The sequence below is a fragment of the Diabrotica undecimpunctata genome, chromosome 2, assembly GCF_040954645.1.
Source record: "Diabrotica undecimpunctata isolate CICGRU chromosome 2, icDiaUnde3, whole genome shotgun sequence".
In the NCBI taxonomy this organism is placed as follows: domain Eukaryota; kingdom Metazoa; phylum Arthropoda; class Insecta; order Coleoptera; family Chrysomelidae; genus Diabrotica; species Diabrotica undecimpunctata.
This window is the reverse complement of record NC_092804.1, coordinates 142,979,013-142,995,623: the sequence shown is the minus strand read 5'-3', so window position 1 is coordinate 142,995,623 and position 16,611 is coordinate 142,979,013. Positions and strand designations below refer to the sequence as shown.

General features: G+C 34.3%; 1 protein-coding gene across 1 annotated transcript in view; it reads right to left on the bottom strand.

Annotated features, from left to right (window-relative positions):
- The window catches only part of LOC140433942 (ubiquitin-conjugating enzyme E2 R2), a 52,073-nt gene that overhangs the window by 16,644 nt on the left and 18,818 nt on the right, over positions 1–16,611 (bottom strand). The window contains exons 2-3 of the mRNA XM_072521914.1: positions 8,328–8,414; positions 4,692–4,924 (exon numbers count right to left, since the gene is read on the bottom strand). Of these exons, the coding sequence (XP_072378015.1) occupies positions 4,692–4,924; positions 8,328–8,414 (320 nt within the window). The remainder of the gene's footprint in view (positions 1–4,691; positions 4,925–8,327; positions 8,415–16,611) is intronic.

Genomic DNA, 16,611 nt, shown 5'->3' with positions numbered 1-16,611 from the left:
TGAGATTAATATTGGGGAATTTAAACGCTCAAATAGGCAATCAAGTAATACCCGGAATACCGAACTGATGATAAACTTCAGCACGAATACCGAACTTACACGGAATAATTATACAGAAAAAGAATATAATCTAATAATTGATTATAAAACCTAATAAGAATATAAACTAATCCAAAAAATAATAAAACAAAACAGAATTCCTCAAGAATGGATATCAGGGATCTAATACTTCTCTTCAAAAAGTGAGACTCGGACCCAGAAAATTTCAGAAGAATTAATTTATTAAACACAAAACTAAAATTAACAACCAAAGTGATAACAAATAAACTGAATGAAATTATAACACTAGCAGAAAAACAACAACGTTTTAGGTCGGGAAGATCATGCACCGACGCTATATTTATAACCAGGAAAGTACAACAGAAATCATTAGAATATAAGAAACCGGCATATCTATGTTTCGTGAACCTTAAGAAGACATTTAGCCCGTTAAAATTAATGGCCGTTATCCACTTATTGTACGCAAGTGAAACACCTTATACTATAAGAAGAACAATTACAACGATCGAAAATATCTACCAAAACAACACAATAAAAGTAAAAGTAGAAGAAGAACTAACTGACCCTATTTAAGCTGGCAATGAGATAAGACAAGGATACCCTGAGTCATCTATTGTTCTACCTGATTAATACCTGAAAATAAAATAAAACAAAATAAAATATAATACAATCAAATGACGAATATTAATAGACCCGCAGTATGTTAAGTCAATTGTTTATTCTGCCATTTGGTCTGTCTTTTATTTTAATTTATTATCAAGACATACGAGGGTGGTTTGATATAAAACTAGCCTTTGATAGAAAAAACAAATTTTTTGGAATTAAATCGATTTATTTCTCAACATTTGTCCCCTTTTAGTTCGATACACTTAGTAAGACGATGTTCCAATTTTTTTATCCCATCCGAATAGTACTTTTGCTCGAGCTCTTCAAAATAGGCCGAAGTTTCAGCGACGACTTCATCATTTGTTTCGAAACGGCGTCCTCAGAGCCATTTTTTTAGGTTTGGAAACATACAAAAATTGCTGGCCGCAAGATCTAGGGAATAGATCGCCAAAAGCGTCTCCGAAGTGGTCACACGTTTTTGCATTTGATCGATTGTCAGCAAACGCGGCACCCATTGCGCGAATAGCTTTTTCATGTCCAAATAATGGCGAATGATGTTGTGTGCGCGTTCGTAGGAAATGTTTAGGACCTCTATTAACTCGCGTAGCTTAATTCGACTATCTGCCATAGTCATGGACTTTGTTGATCATTTCCGGCGTGGTGACTTCATTTGGCCTCCCGGAACGCTCATCATCAAAAACACTCGTACGACCACGAACAAATTCAGCTTTCCAAAATTTTACTGTTGCTAACGAAGGTGTAACCTCACCATAAACTTCGTCCAGGTCGGCTTTGATTTTCACATTCGTTTTACCCTTTTTGTGGAGGAACTTAATCACCGAACGATACTCGACTTTTTCCATTTCTCCGAAAACACAAAATTTGCTTACTTTTGACGGCTGTAAAAACCAAACTAATTGTTACAGTGAATAAAAATTTTGACAGACGTCATGTCATGAATGGCAAATGTCAACACCGAAACCAATTCGGTATCAAGTAGCGCCATCTACCAAAGGCTAGTTTAATATCAATCTATCCTCGTAGTTTTTTACATAGCTTGATATATCTTTCAAAGGAAATGTATGGCGCACCATTAATATTTGACAGTAAATAAATCCTATGCATTTCCTTTGTGACTATATGAAAGGGAACAACAGTTACAAAGAGAACAACAGTTCAACACTGAAGCCATTTACCGAAATAGTTCGTACAAATTTTCTAAAATTTAATCAACAAACAACAAAAGATCGTGTATGAAACTTTGATATAAGCTGTGAATATTAGATCTGGTGGAATTCACCAACACATCTTTCTACACTCATTACACTAACAAACAAACAAATATAAAAAGATTCTTAAACAACAGGGAACAACCAATAAATAAGTAATTGAAGGCGGAAACAAAAAAATCGACAACGCTGTATAAAACTTACCATAAAAACCACAGATACAGCTACAACTACCAAAATCAACATAACCAACAAAAAAATTCATGAATGGTCTGAAACCTAACCCAACAAGCATTACGCCCTGCATAATAGACAACCCTCCTGTATTTAAGAATAAGGTATACACTCAATCCTCAATCGCATCAGGACTCAATATTCGATGTGCACTTCTATTACACACATCTCCATCATGGAGCTGCGGTGAGGTTAAAACCATTAAACACATAATAGAAAAGTGTTACCAGCGAGTCCCCAAGATTAAATAATCTCGATGTTTGTTTGTAAATGTAACTAGATGTTTGTTTTATATAGACAATATAGTAAATGTTACTTGTCCTATTTTTTATACTTTTAAATGCGTCGAAATGCCATAAGCATAATTAATAGGAAACATTTTTTTTTTCAAGTAAACCAAAAAATAAATTTCGTTAAGTTACTTCCTACATTATAATACATACAAACTTCATGCCTGCGAATAAATTACGGATCCGTGTTTATTTTCCAGATAAAAATGCAAATCCAAGACAAATACGTTGTTAATTGCAGCATGTAATGGGAAAATATACTGGCAAACAACATTAAAATACTGATATATTGTTGTTATTTTTGAGAAAGAGGAGAGTTAATATTATATATGATTTAATGTTGAATAAAATATTACTTATACATCTCTACAAATTTATTCTTAACTATATTTATTTTTTTCGATATTTAGTTTCATCTCATTTATTATAGGAAAAATCTCCAAAAGTCACTTTTTCTTCTGTTACCTGATTACAGTGACTATTAAAAACAATAAAATAAATTTTACTTTCCAAATAAATTAATTAAAAATGTCAAATTTAGTCAATTTAACAAATCTGAGCGCCAATTCCTAGTATTAAGATAAAACAAATTAAGAAAGACTCGAAAAAAACACGTCTAATCTATACTTCTCTCCAAAATTAACGCACCACCTCAAACGTACCATGATTTTGAAGCTATTTTTCTTCTGAACCCTTTAATTGGATTTCGATGATTTTTTTTCGCATTGTAGGTATATTTCTAATTAATTACTATAATAATGTTTTCTGAGTAATGTCAACGTTTGTTGTCAAATGTCAAAGTTGTGTTTTTTCATCTTACTTTGCAACACTCTGTGGAATTGATTAGAAACAAATGCTATATCTTATTAATATTTAGATATAGCTTCATTCTTTCTCAATATTTTCGTAAAAAAATCATCTTGATTTCTCCATTATCAAAAAAGAAAAGTAAGTTCAAAGCACTACGTGATTTTCTACTCTCCAAAATTAACGCAACACCTCAACTGTACCACAATTTTTAAGCTCTTTTTCTTTTGAATCCTTGCTAATTACTGTATTACTGTTTTCTGGGAAATGTCAATAAAGCTGTATTTTTTTCATCTTATTTTGCTACACTCTGTGGAATTTAATAGAAACAAACGCTACATTTTATTAGTATTGCGAGGTATATGAAAATAAGCACGAAACCACAAATCCTACGGCCACTTGTTATAGAAAAAAAAACAACGTCATCGAATCAGTGAACGAATATGTATACCTGGGAGCGCTTGTTAACACTGAAAATAATACTACCGCAGAGATAAACCGCAGAATTTACACGGCCAACAGAAGCTAGTTTGGGCTGAACCTCCTTAAATCCTCAAATATATCGAGAAATACAAAGGTAAACTATACAAAACAATAATACACCCAGTCCTAACATAAGGTTCATAGACCTGGAACAAAAAGTAATGAAAAATTGTTTTGTTTCGAAAGAAGGCGAATCTATGGAGCGGTGAATGACAATGGAGTGTGGGGAAGACGATACAACTTCGAACTTTATAAAATATACCAGGAAACAGATATCGTAAAATATATTAAGATATCACGTCTGAGGTTTATAGGGCATGTAATAGGGATGTAACATTGGTCAGAGAATAAGAGGAAGGCTCAGAATAAGATTTCTTGGTTATATCGATGAAGACATGAGAAATATGGGAATACGTACTTGGCGGAGAAAGGCGATGGATAGAGACGACTGTAGAGAAATTCTTTAGGAGGTTAGGACCGACGCAAGGTTGTCAGCCAGAATGTTAATGAAATTTTTATATCTATAACAATCGTGTAAAACGAGGTTTTTTATAGAAAGTTGCTAATAAAATGTGACTAAAATTCTTTAGGAACTAGAGAAAGACTAGAAAAGAGAATTTGAAGTAAAATTTTGCAATAAGACTGATAGATTAATTAAAAAAAGTGGAAACAGCCCGAAATTTATTATTAATGAAATTTTGACCTCGAATGATTTTGAAGGAGTAAGTTTATCGAAAAATTCTAACAAACCTTTTTTGTAAAGCGTTCAATTCTCTACAAGAATATCTCATTGCCCTATTAGTATGACTATCATCGGTTAATAAGTGACAAAATTCTAAAGATTAAAAAAAATACTGTGTTAATTAAGCGGGAAATACAGATTTCGACGCGGCATGTTTTTAATAGTTAAAGCTCTTCTGTTCATAAGGTAATTTTTTCGACATTCTGAACAATATCTGATAATAATAAACTGTATACTTACCTAATAATATTTTCATATTCTTTATCCTTTCCTTTTGAATCACGCCAACGGCGATACATTACGGACGCATCAACATTGGCAGGACTGAAAGTATTGGGTTCGTTTAGGAGAGAAATTACTGATAATAAAATCGTACGGACGTTCTGTGTAGGATTCCAGCGCTCGCAGGGTAGTTCGCCCGATTGTGGATCATCTATTGGGGGATGGAGAATACTAATGCATAAATCACCATTCTGAAAACAGTGTAAAACTAGAAAAAATTCTATGATTAATAGCATAGCAGATTAATGGCATTTTTACAAATTTATTCGGGATTGATGAGAAATTTCACCATTAGTCCGTTTCAAATCTACACCAGAACAACGATGTTTCCATCGTGACAAACCCGGTGCTACTTGCCACCAATTTACATTACATACTACACGTCGACAGTCCTTATCTGCTGTGTGTAGCTGTCCCCGAATTACTTTTCTCATTTACTGTCATAATAAACGTCACATGTTTGTTATTTTTCTTCAGATAATTATTTTGTTACAATTTCTCTTAACGCAGCAGCAGCATCACGTGGAGAAAGAACACTAACATATCAAAAGAGAAAATCCCATGGTTTAGAGAGGAAGTGAAGACAAAATGTGAGGAAAAGAAGAAAGCCTTTTTACAATACAGAAAAAACAAGCACAACAGGCATACAACCACTATAAACGAATCAGAAATGAAACGAATACTTTAGTTAGGAAAATAAAAAGGGAACACTGGCAGAGCTTCTCAAAACAGATGGAACACGACTTCTACGGAACACAAAGAGAAATATGGAGCATGATCAAAGGACAAAGAAAATAGATGAACTAACTAATAAGAACGAAACACATTCAGAAAGAAACATGGGCAGACTACTTTCGATCCCTATTTGCTAAAGGTGACGATAATGAACCATCAATACCAAAGGTGACGACAAACGAAGAAATAAATATTGAGGAGGAAATGGTAAAGGAAGCATTAAAGAAATTAAAAAATAGAAAATCACCAGGAGAAGACAGATTACCGAACGAACTCCTAAAGTACGGAGGACCAGATCTGACCAAACAACTATTAAAATTAATCTAAAAAATAATAAAACAAAACAGAATTTCTCAAGAATGGAGATCAAGCATCCTAATACCTCTCTTCAAAAAGGGAGACAAATCGGACCCGGAAAATTACAGAGAAATTAATTTATTAAACAAAACACTAAAATTAACAATGAAAGTGATAACAAATAAACTGAATGAAATTATAACACTAGCAGAAGAACAAGGTATTAGGTCGAGAAGATCATGCACCGAAGCTATATTTATAATGAGGCAAGTGCAAGAGAAATCATTAGAATACAACAAACCGACATATCTATGTTTCGTGGACCTTAAGAAGGCATTTGACCGGATCAAATTAAAGGACGTTATCCAATTATAGTAAGCAAAAGAGATACCTCTACGAATAATCAAAACGATCGAAAATATCTACCAAAACAACACAAAAAAAGTAAAAATGACTCTATTGAAGCTGGCAATGGGATAAGACAGGGAAATTCCCTAAGTCTTCTGTAGTTCAATCTGATTATGGCGAAAAATGGGAGAAAAACAACTTAAAATAATCTGCTGCCCAGACGACGCAATACTACTGTCTCAAAGTGAAGATGACTTACAACGTATGCTGCACCAATTTAATATAACCGCCAGAAAATTTAACATGTTAATTTCCCCAAAAAAGACAAAATGCATGGTTATAAGAGCAAATTATCAAAGTTGTAAATTGGAGCTGGAAGGTCAGATAATAGAACAAGTGATGGAGTTTAAATATCTAGGCATCAGTGGAAGTGGAAGATCAAGTGAATAAAGCAAACAGAGCCGCAGGTTGCCTGAATGAAACAATATGGAGAAATAAAAATATCGGGAAAGAAATGAAAGCCAAAATTTACAAAACAGTCATCAGACCAATAATTATATACGCGGCAGAAACACGATCTGACACAGAGAGAACAAAAAGAATGTTAGAAACAGCAGAGATGAAAACACTTAACAAATTGATGGTAAAACACTATGGCACAGGGCTAGAAGTACAGATAAACGACGTAGATGCAAGGTGGAGAACATCAAGGACTGGGTAAGGAATAGAAGGTAGAATGGAACGATCATATAAGCCGAATGACAACAAATAGAATAGTAAAGACGGCAAGAGATGGTTCCCCAATAGGAAGACCACGAAAACGATAGAACGACAACTTACTGAAGACGATCAGTAGACACAAGTAGGCGCATTGAAAAACAGAGTCACGTCTACAGAAAAAGAATAAGACAATTGATTTTGATTTTATTAATTTGTTAAATTTTTGTTTTGTTTTACTATTTTTCTTCTAAAATACGCTTAACGTTTCTTTCAACTAAATACTCTGTTTAATTATTATTCTTCAATTTAAATTTTCAATTATATCAGTTCAATTCTCATTTATCCTGTAGTATACTCCCGTGCACTAACTTTCATCTAAATACAAAATTTGTTTGTGTGTTACTATTTCCGATAGTCAATGTCCAATATCACTTCAAACTAATTTAAGTAGGAGTATCTCTTTTGTGTATTTAGACAAAGAAATTTCTTTCGATTCGATCAGTCACAGAACAAGTGACTATCTGCAGTGCCTAAAACTCTAGTCGAATAATAGACTCCTTGTTCTTATTTGTGTTGACTTCCAGAAACCACAACGTAAAATGGGGAAATCAATACTTGGAATAAGCTTCAAAAATAGACTAAGAAACGAGGAAGTTCGTGAGCCGACGACCTCAAAAGAATTGTGACCAATTGGATGTCAGACGCGCAGACCAGAAAAAGATGGAAATATCTGGAGAAGGCCTATGTTCAACAATGAACCAATCAGGGCTGATTGATGATGATGTTATAATGATTGTACACTCCGATGTGGGGTTGAGTCGCAAAGCTTTCTAAATCTATTTCTTAGCAGGATCAATCCCTTTTGCTAATGTTATCTTAACAAACTCTCCCAATTTTTTCCTGTCTCTAGTTTTTCTTAGTTTTCTTAATCAGTATTTTACTTAGGCAATATTTTTCCTTCTTACGGAATTTCTTCTCCGGGTTTGCGTATTGTCACTTCAAGGTATTTGAAGTGTTCTACTTCTTCAAATTCTGAACTCACCTATTTTGATTTTTTATTTTATTGGTTTTTTCTCTAATCGTAATATTTTTGTTTTCTCTTAATTTAATCTTAATTGAGTCTCATTGTCTCCCCTTTCTCCTTTATTTCTTCTAGCATTTCTTTCACTCTCAATCTCTCGATTTTCCCGATTCTTTGCATATAAATTCATCTCCAAAATACTTTTATATCATTTGAACAGTTTTCACATAACCTTTTTCGTATTTAAAACTTAAAGAGTTACTGATTACGGAAGTATCTAACAGAGGCCACTGGAAGGTTTTGGCGCGAAGTTATGTCAGGCCATTTTTTTGACATACCACGTATATATATATATTTATCAATGTTATATACCATCCCATTAATTGCTTTTAAACATTCACTGTATAATATATTCTTTATGAATCATTTAATGCAATTATTATATTTTCTTATCACGTTTAAAATTAACTTACTTCATAAACATTTGGATGCCAAACTTTCGTTAAAAATCTAATTGACGGCGGTGAATATGGATAGTCTGTGGGGAATTTCATTCTAGCCTGAAATAAAAAATAAAAGTTTTAAAAATAAAGATAGTAAAATTATTTGTTAATAACGATTATGCTTATTTATAGAATGTATTATATTAATAGCTCAGGATATGGTCCAAGTGTTTCTCGCCAATTAACAGCAATTTATACTTAATAAGTCATTGTAAGACTGACTGGTAGCTTCTAGCGTGCAAGAGGCAACATAATATGAAACACTAATGGTTGAAGATTTAATAGATAACTACAATTCCCCGGCTAGAACATAAATTTTAAGATAATTTTTTTTTTCAACCACATTATAAATTATTTAATATACGGATATATGTTTGAAGAAAATATTAACAACCTTAATCTATAAAATAATATAATTTTGTTAAAATCTTAACAATAGACCTTATAGAGTAAGATTCTAAAGCAGGATCACTACGTTCATAACGTAGTTAATCAAACTCATATTTTACATACATTTAAAATTAGGATAAAACATCGATAATAGGTGCCAGTCGAAAAGTGGCCGAAAATATTTTTAATTCGATTAACAGTAATTAATTTTTGACAAAAAAATTATTTTGTTAATTTATTTTTTAAATAAAATACGCCGCCCATGACGTATATGCATGTTTATATCAAATTAAAGTTAAGTTTTTTCTTAATATCAGGATATAAGTTTTCCTGAGAAAAATAGTCGAAAATTAGAGTTGCCAGCTGTTAAAAACGCGAAGTATCAAAAATAAAATAAGAGACAGCTAGCGCGCAACGCTACTGGTTTGAAGTGTCAGTTTTGTGAGTTTTTAAAGCATGCGTCGATATATATATATATAATATACATAACCTGTAAGTCCATAGAAATTGGTCAAAATCACAATATTTTTAAATTATACATGAAATCAAAATAAAATTTGGCAAGTTAAATCAATCAATCAATCAATCAGATTATAACGTTCTCCTTAAGTCTTTATCGATTCCTTCTCTCCAACTTAATCTCGGTCTACCTTGCTTTCTTCTTCCATACGGTGTCCATTTCAATACTTTCTTTGGTTTTCCAAAGAAAGTAAGGCAAGTTAAATAAATGGTTTATTTTATTTTAACATGAGCATAAAATAATCAAGAATACGTGTTTTACATGAAGTACAGCAACCGAGAACACAAGAAAGTAAATTAAGTGAGAGCTGTCACTAGTGCAAACAGACGTTTGACAGATTATTTGCCATGCAACATTTTAAAGTACATCGGAAAAGCCATTTAACTTAGTGTTTGAACATGAGCATAACATATTGTGCGATTCAAACGATGTCGAGAAACTCGATCCTATCATCACCAACCAGGATCTGACAGAAAGCCTTGTACAACCGAATATGATGATCGTTTAATTATGTCAAGGTCGATTAGGAACAGTTACCTTAATGTAATGCAAGTGCAGTAACAGCTACGTGAGGTCCAAGCAGTAAATATTAGTGAGTGGACAGTACTCCAAGAAGGCTATAAGCTGGTTCAAAAGTTCCACCAGCTCACCGTCAAGAATTCTTGAATTTGGCATAAGATTATTCACATTACGACATTCGAGCAATGGTCTGTTTTGTTCTCTGAGTAGACTAGACTATGTTTTTATGACAATGGTCGAAGTAAGAAAGTGTATATGAGACACGTTTACAGATTGTTGCATTAAGAAGTGCATTGGATATGGAGGCGGTTCATTAATGAATTTACCTTGCTTTCGTTATCAGATATGGTTTAGTCGCGACAGGAATTTTAATAGTCGCTAGATATGTTGTGGAAACTGGCCATTCATGTGGTACCTTATGTCGGTTATATTAAAAAAACTTTGCTTTTATGCATGATAATGCAAATCCGCGCACTGCTAGAATTCTGCGGGATTATGTTGCAGAAATCGATTCTCAGGTCATGGAATGGCCAGCATGCAGTCCCAACTCAAACTTAATGGAGGGATGGATTAAAAAGGGATTGCGATTTAGGATTCCTATCTGAACATGGACCCCACAACTAAGTATTGCGCTAGAAGTAAAGTGGCACAGCAAACCACAAAAAACTAAATACTGAACATGATTATGCAAAATCGTATGCAAGCTGTTATTCGAGCAAGCGTAGATCACACCCTTTATTAATACTGTTGGGTTTTAGGTTTTGAAGACAAGAGGAGATTGGTTTCTGAATCTCATTGCACAATGATACCAGTTATAGATGAGTTGATAGCCACAGCTACCTCTACGTCTTTTCTAAATAAAAGCCCAATAATTCGGAAAACATTGTTTCTAAATTTAATTTAAATTCACTTTCAAATAGAATATTTCTATCAATACACCTCAGCCCCAACGATTTATCACTAGAAGCCCAAACCCCTACCGAACCATGTTGTCTGAATAAGGGATTCCATCCCTTAAAGAGACAACACTGTATAACAAGGATTTCACCAGATTTGTCCCAAATTTACGTCCATCATCATCATCATCTTTGGCTCGACAATCTTTTCTGGCCTGTTCCAAGATTCGTCGTCATTCTTTTAGGAGGAGGTTGTCTGGCATTTGTGTTATGTGTCCAGTCCATCTCAGTCGCTATGTTTTAATGAACGTTATCACGTCTGGTTCATTATAAAAGTTATAGAGTATAAGTATAGAGTATAATTCGAAGTTATACCACCGCCCTTGGTCGCTTATAGCTACAAATGCTTACGGAGTATTTTACACTAGAATATTCTCAAAAATCTTTCGTCCTGCTGCGTTGGGATCCTAGTCTCCATATATGAGGACCAGCCTCAGCAGTGTTTTGTATATAATAATTTTAGTTCTTTAAATATTTCTTGAGTGGAATTGTTTTTTCAGTCCATAGTGTGCCTATTTGTAAGGTTTATTAATATTTTAATTTCTTCACTTGTTTTGTTGGTAGTAGTCACCAGAGAGCTAAGGGATGTGAAGCTGTCAATACTTTCAAAGATATTACTTCCAAAAGCTGTTTCCCGTTTTTTGTTTGCTATAGGATCCTTTGTAACCAGCATGTATTTGGTTTTGTCTTCGTTGATGATTATACCACCGTTTTCAAGGCTACGAAGTAGTGCGTAACATCTCACTTGCTACGCCCTATATCAATGTCATCAGCGTATGCTAAGATTTGTATTGATCTATTATAAATAGTACCTCCACTCCGTCTCTAATTCGCGTATCTCGAACTATATTTCCAAGGCGGTTAAATAGAAGGCACGCCTACGCATCCCCTTGTCTAACTCCATCTTTTAACTAAAAAAGCTCTAGAAATTTACGTATTTCAAAACTAGAGAAGTGACGTGACACGACGGACGTTTTGATTATCATTGAGTTTTTATTTTTAGTAGAGTATAATTTCTAATGTCTGGGATAGCGTAGAACTGTGGGCAGTAGAAGAAGCATTAGTCAACAGCCGGATCGACTCCAGATACAGAATATTTACGAACAAGCTGAAATGATATTGACGTTGGGTAATGGAATCGAAACAAGACCAGTAAAAATTAACCAAGGCGTAAGACAAGGAGACACAATATCTCCAAAATTATTTACAGCTACCCTAGAAGATATCTTTAAGTCAATAGACTGGGAAAATAAGGGAATCCCTATTAACGGAAGATACTTGAACCATCTTAGATACGCAGATGATGTAGTACTAATAGCCGACACGTGGAATGCACTGAATATGACGATTGAGGAGCTACACACAGAATTCCTAAAAAAGGACTGAAAATGAATTTCAGCAAAACTAAACTTATGTCAAACAAAGATGACAAACCTATGATAAACATCCAAGGGACAGAGATAGAACACGTAGATGAATATACATATCTGGGTCAAAATGTCAAGGTAAGCAAAGAAAATCAGACTACCGAAATAAGCAGACGTCTAAAAATGGGATGGGCAGCATTCGGAAGACTCTCATACGTACTTAAAGATAAAAATATACCTCAAATACTGCGAACCAAAAGTGTTTAATTCCTGTATTCTTCCTGTACTTACATATGGAGCTCAAACCTGAACATTCACTAAAATAAACATGGAGAAGATCAGAACACTCAGAGAGCTATGGAACGACAGATGCTGGGTATCTCACTCAAAGACCATAAAACCAATGAAGATGTTCTTAATATAACAAAAGTAAAATATGCTGTCGAACAGGCAGCTAAACTGAAATGTAAATGGGTTGGACATAACGAAGGTCTTAAGGATGGCCGATGGAATAAAAAAATCTGGAATTGGCGGCCATATCAAGCCAAAAGACCACGAGGAAGACCGCAAATGCGCCGGAGCGACGATATTAAAAGAACTGCAGGACTAATGTGGAAACGTCTTACAAACAACAGAGATGAATGATGAGAATTAGGAGAGGCCTATATTCGGCAATCCGAATACAGAGAAGGGCTTAAAAATAATAATAATTTCTAAGAAAAAAACTTATCAATATGCAAAAATTTGAAGTGGGGCGACTTACAAAGACGTACGTGTATTTTTACAACATGCTATATAGATCAGTAATCTATAAAATTAATAGTGAAACAATTCTAAGGAATTTCGTTATTAGGTAACCGTTTTTGAAAAAGTTTTTCAAAGTTGTTTCATGCTGTTTACTTTTAGAGGAATAGACCTGTTTAAAGATCAATATATTTTATAAGCGTTTTAATAACTGTTGAAGGAAATTAAAATAAAACGTATCACATTGTTATTTTTATGTTCAATGGATTATATTTTTTATTTCAATACATCCAAATCTGTTTTATTTTGGCATGATGCAATTTTAAGTTTACGCAACAAAAAATCAACCACCTGGCATGATCTAATATTAGCACCTCCGTCTGATAATCCGAAAAACAATCCTCACTCAGGAACTTTTTCTTGCTGTTTTTAATTAATTACTCTTTCGAATTTCGGCGCTTTTACGTAAAATGATTTTTAGTACATTTGTTGAATAAAATACTCTTTCATTATTCAGCTATTCTTCTCCTTCTTTAAAAACCATGCCCTGTTCTAGAGTTGAAACAACTTGAACATGACTTAAACTTTATCCACAGCCTTTCGATCAGTGAAGTGGATCAGTGAATCCTTAGCATTGACGCAGATTCCTTAAACACGATATTTTTGTTACTTGGTTTGTCGTTTATTTGGCCTTCTAGAATATTTTACAGTAACGCATTTTATGATTTAGCATTACCCGTCCGAGGTACTCAAGCTTGTGACGTTTTATAGTTTACTAAATACTTCGCATTCTGTAACCAATCTTTTAAAAACTCGGTGTTTCTAACCCAGTCAATCTATGACATGTGGAACAATCGGCGATACACCAACATTTCAAAGGCCTACGGTTTTTTGGATGCCGTTCAGTGAGTGTCCAAGCTTCTGTTTCATGAAGACCTGTTGGAAAAACAAACTATTTCGGAATATTTAAACGCAGTAGTATACTGAAGTCTCTATTAAAAACTACCTTTCGAATGGAATTATTCTATTCTCCTCTCTACTTCCTGCGTGTTGTCCCCATTTTCATTAACACTTGTTCTCGAATATTTGTAGGAACCTAACTGTTTTGTTCGTTCTCCTCGTCGTCTCAGTTTTGCTAATACACATTCATTTTGTCTTCTTTAGATTCAGGTTAACCTTTCACTATGGACCCTATATAAGCACTACCCATATTATGTGCACTCTTCCACGTAACCTAACGTATGGTCCTAAAGTTTTGGGAAAAATTTCAAAAGCATATAACTCTGACCACAATAATCTTATATTTTTATTAAATTATTCAACAATTTAAGTAAACTATTCTTATTATAAATCAAAATTCAAATGACAGACAAGGGATCATTATTTTCGATTTGCCTAATAATTCACCTGACACGTTGCATCATCCTTTGGACGACCTCGGCGTCAATTTCTCTAATTTTTGTATATATGCGGCGTCTTAACTGTTCCTGATTTTGTGCTTCCCATCCATTATTATAGACTTTCCGACTTAATATTGCCCAGAACTCTTCAATTGGACGAGCCTGAGCTAGGTTGGGGGGATTGTCTGCTTTCGGTACAAAGGTAAAGTAAAGTTTCGACTTGTTGACGAAATGCACTCGCCTTAACGCGCGGCAACATCTCGGAATTCTCTCTAATTGATCCTCTGTGTATTTTGGAGCTTTCCTTCTTTTCCGGTAGATAATATTGTTACTCGATAGGGTCCTGTATACTGTAGTCTTTCCAACATGAAATCTTCTGGCCAGTTTTCGCTGTGAGACCCCAATTTTGTTCTTAGCTGCTTCAATCAGTCTTGCCTCTCTTATATGGTTCAAAATCCGCGGTCGGCCACTTTTACGCAAGTTAACAAAGGGTATCCCTTCTTCACATTCTCTGATTGTGCGATAAATTGTCGATTTGCTTATGTTTTGATCTCGATAAATATTAACAATATCTCGTTTCGACATTCGCCCAACTATATTATAAACACCTCGACGAATATCAATTTTATAAGGCATTTTGCAGAGCACAAACCAAAATATTCTGCTTTGTTTATTAAATGTCAATAACTGATGACATTACAATTCCATGGCCTTCTTTGTTAAATGAATTTTGCTTCTTAATCAGACCAGGTGAAATTTTTCCCAAAACTTTAGGACCATACGTTACCTCTGATGTATCTGCTATAGGTAGATAAATAGTAGTGAAACATTCAAAGTTTACCGGTCATTTACGAAATATACCAAACTCCTAGTTTTGTAAGTAAATGTGAGATTTAAATTTGGTTTATAGACACTTATTAATAATAAAAATGTCACGTCACTCTACCCCAGACTTTAAGTCGGGAATATAAATTGTAATATAATGTAAATATAATGTTAAATAAATTAAAATAGTCTTAAAATTATTATAAAGTAAAAACGTTAGAATATCTAAACTCAAAATTCAACAGGATTGTCAGTGACTTATTCCTATCTCACCGTCAGACATTCTAGTAAGTTTCGATATCGTGTCACTCTTTACAAACATTCCTATAGACGAAACTCTAAACATTATGAAAACTAAGTACATATACAGTATCCGGCAAGACCACTTATCTCACATTAAACATTGTATGTCCAACACTTACTTCATCTTCCAAAATCAAATCTTCCCAAATAAATGTTGTTCCAATGAGCTCCCCACTATCTCCAGTAATTGCCAATATCTTTATGGAAGACTTCGAGACCCGAGCACTATCCACATCAATGATCAAACCCACATGTTGGCTACGATATACTGACGATACATTCATCATTTGTCCCCACCTAAGGGATACTTTGGTGTCTTTGCAAACCCATCTGAATGGTATACATCCTAGTAACTGGTGGAAACTGATTCATCACTATAGTTTCTCGACGTTATCATACAGAAAACCCATACCGATCATTACTTGCATGCCAACTCTCATCAGCCACCTTCACAAATTCATTCAGTGTTAATAACCTTGTCCCCAGACCTTGTGCAGACTGCCCCCGATCTTATATAGGCCAAAAGAAATCGTAGAATCCAAAATAGGATTTAGGAACATTCCATTTCTGTTAAGCGTGAGCGTGAGCGAGCCTCACGAGCGAGACAAGGGTATTAATGACAAGTGAACTAATTTGTGAAGGTGGATGATGAGAGTTGGAATGCAATGTATATTATTCAGATGGGTTTGAAACGACACCAAAGCATCCCTGCCATGGGGCCAAATGACGAATGTATCGTCAACATATAGTAGCCAACATGTGGGTTTGAGCATTGATGTGGATAGTGCTTGGATCTCGAAGTATTCCATAAATATATTGGCAATTACTGGTGATAGTAGGGAGAGCATTGGAGCACCATTTATTTGTCTGTAGAATTGATTTTGAAAGATGAAATAAGTGTTGGATATACAATGTTTAATGAGAGATAAGTGGTCTTGCTGGATACTGTATTTGGTTTTCAGAATGTTTGTAAAGAGTGGAACGATATCGATCTTACTAGAATGTCTGACGGTGAGATAGGGTATTGTTTAAGAAGTTTGATGAAATGAAAAGAATTTTTGACGAAGGATGAAGCATTTTCGGCAAGAGGTTGTAGGGTTTTGGGGCCAATGGTTGTGTAGGGCAGTTGTATGCACTGACAATGGGATATAGAGAAATATCGGGTTTGTGAATTTTGAGTAGGCCATATATTCATTTGTTTTATGTCAACAGGAAGAGAGGTGTTATTGA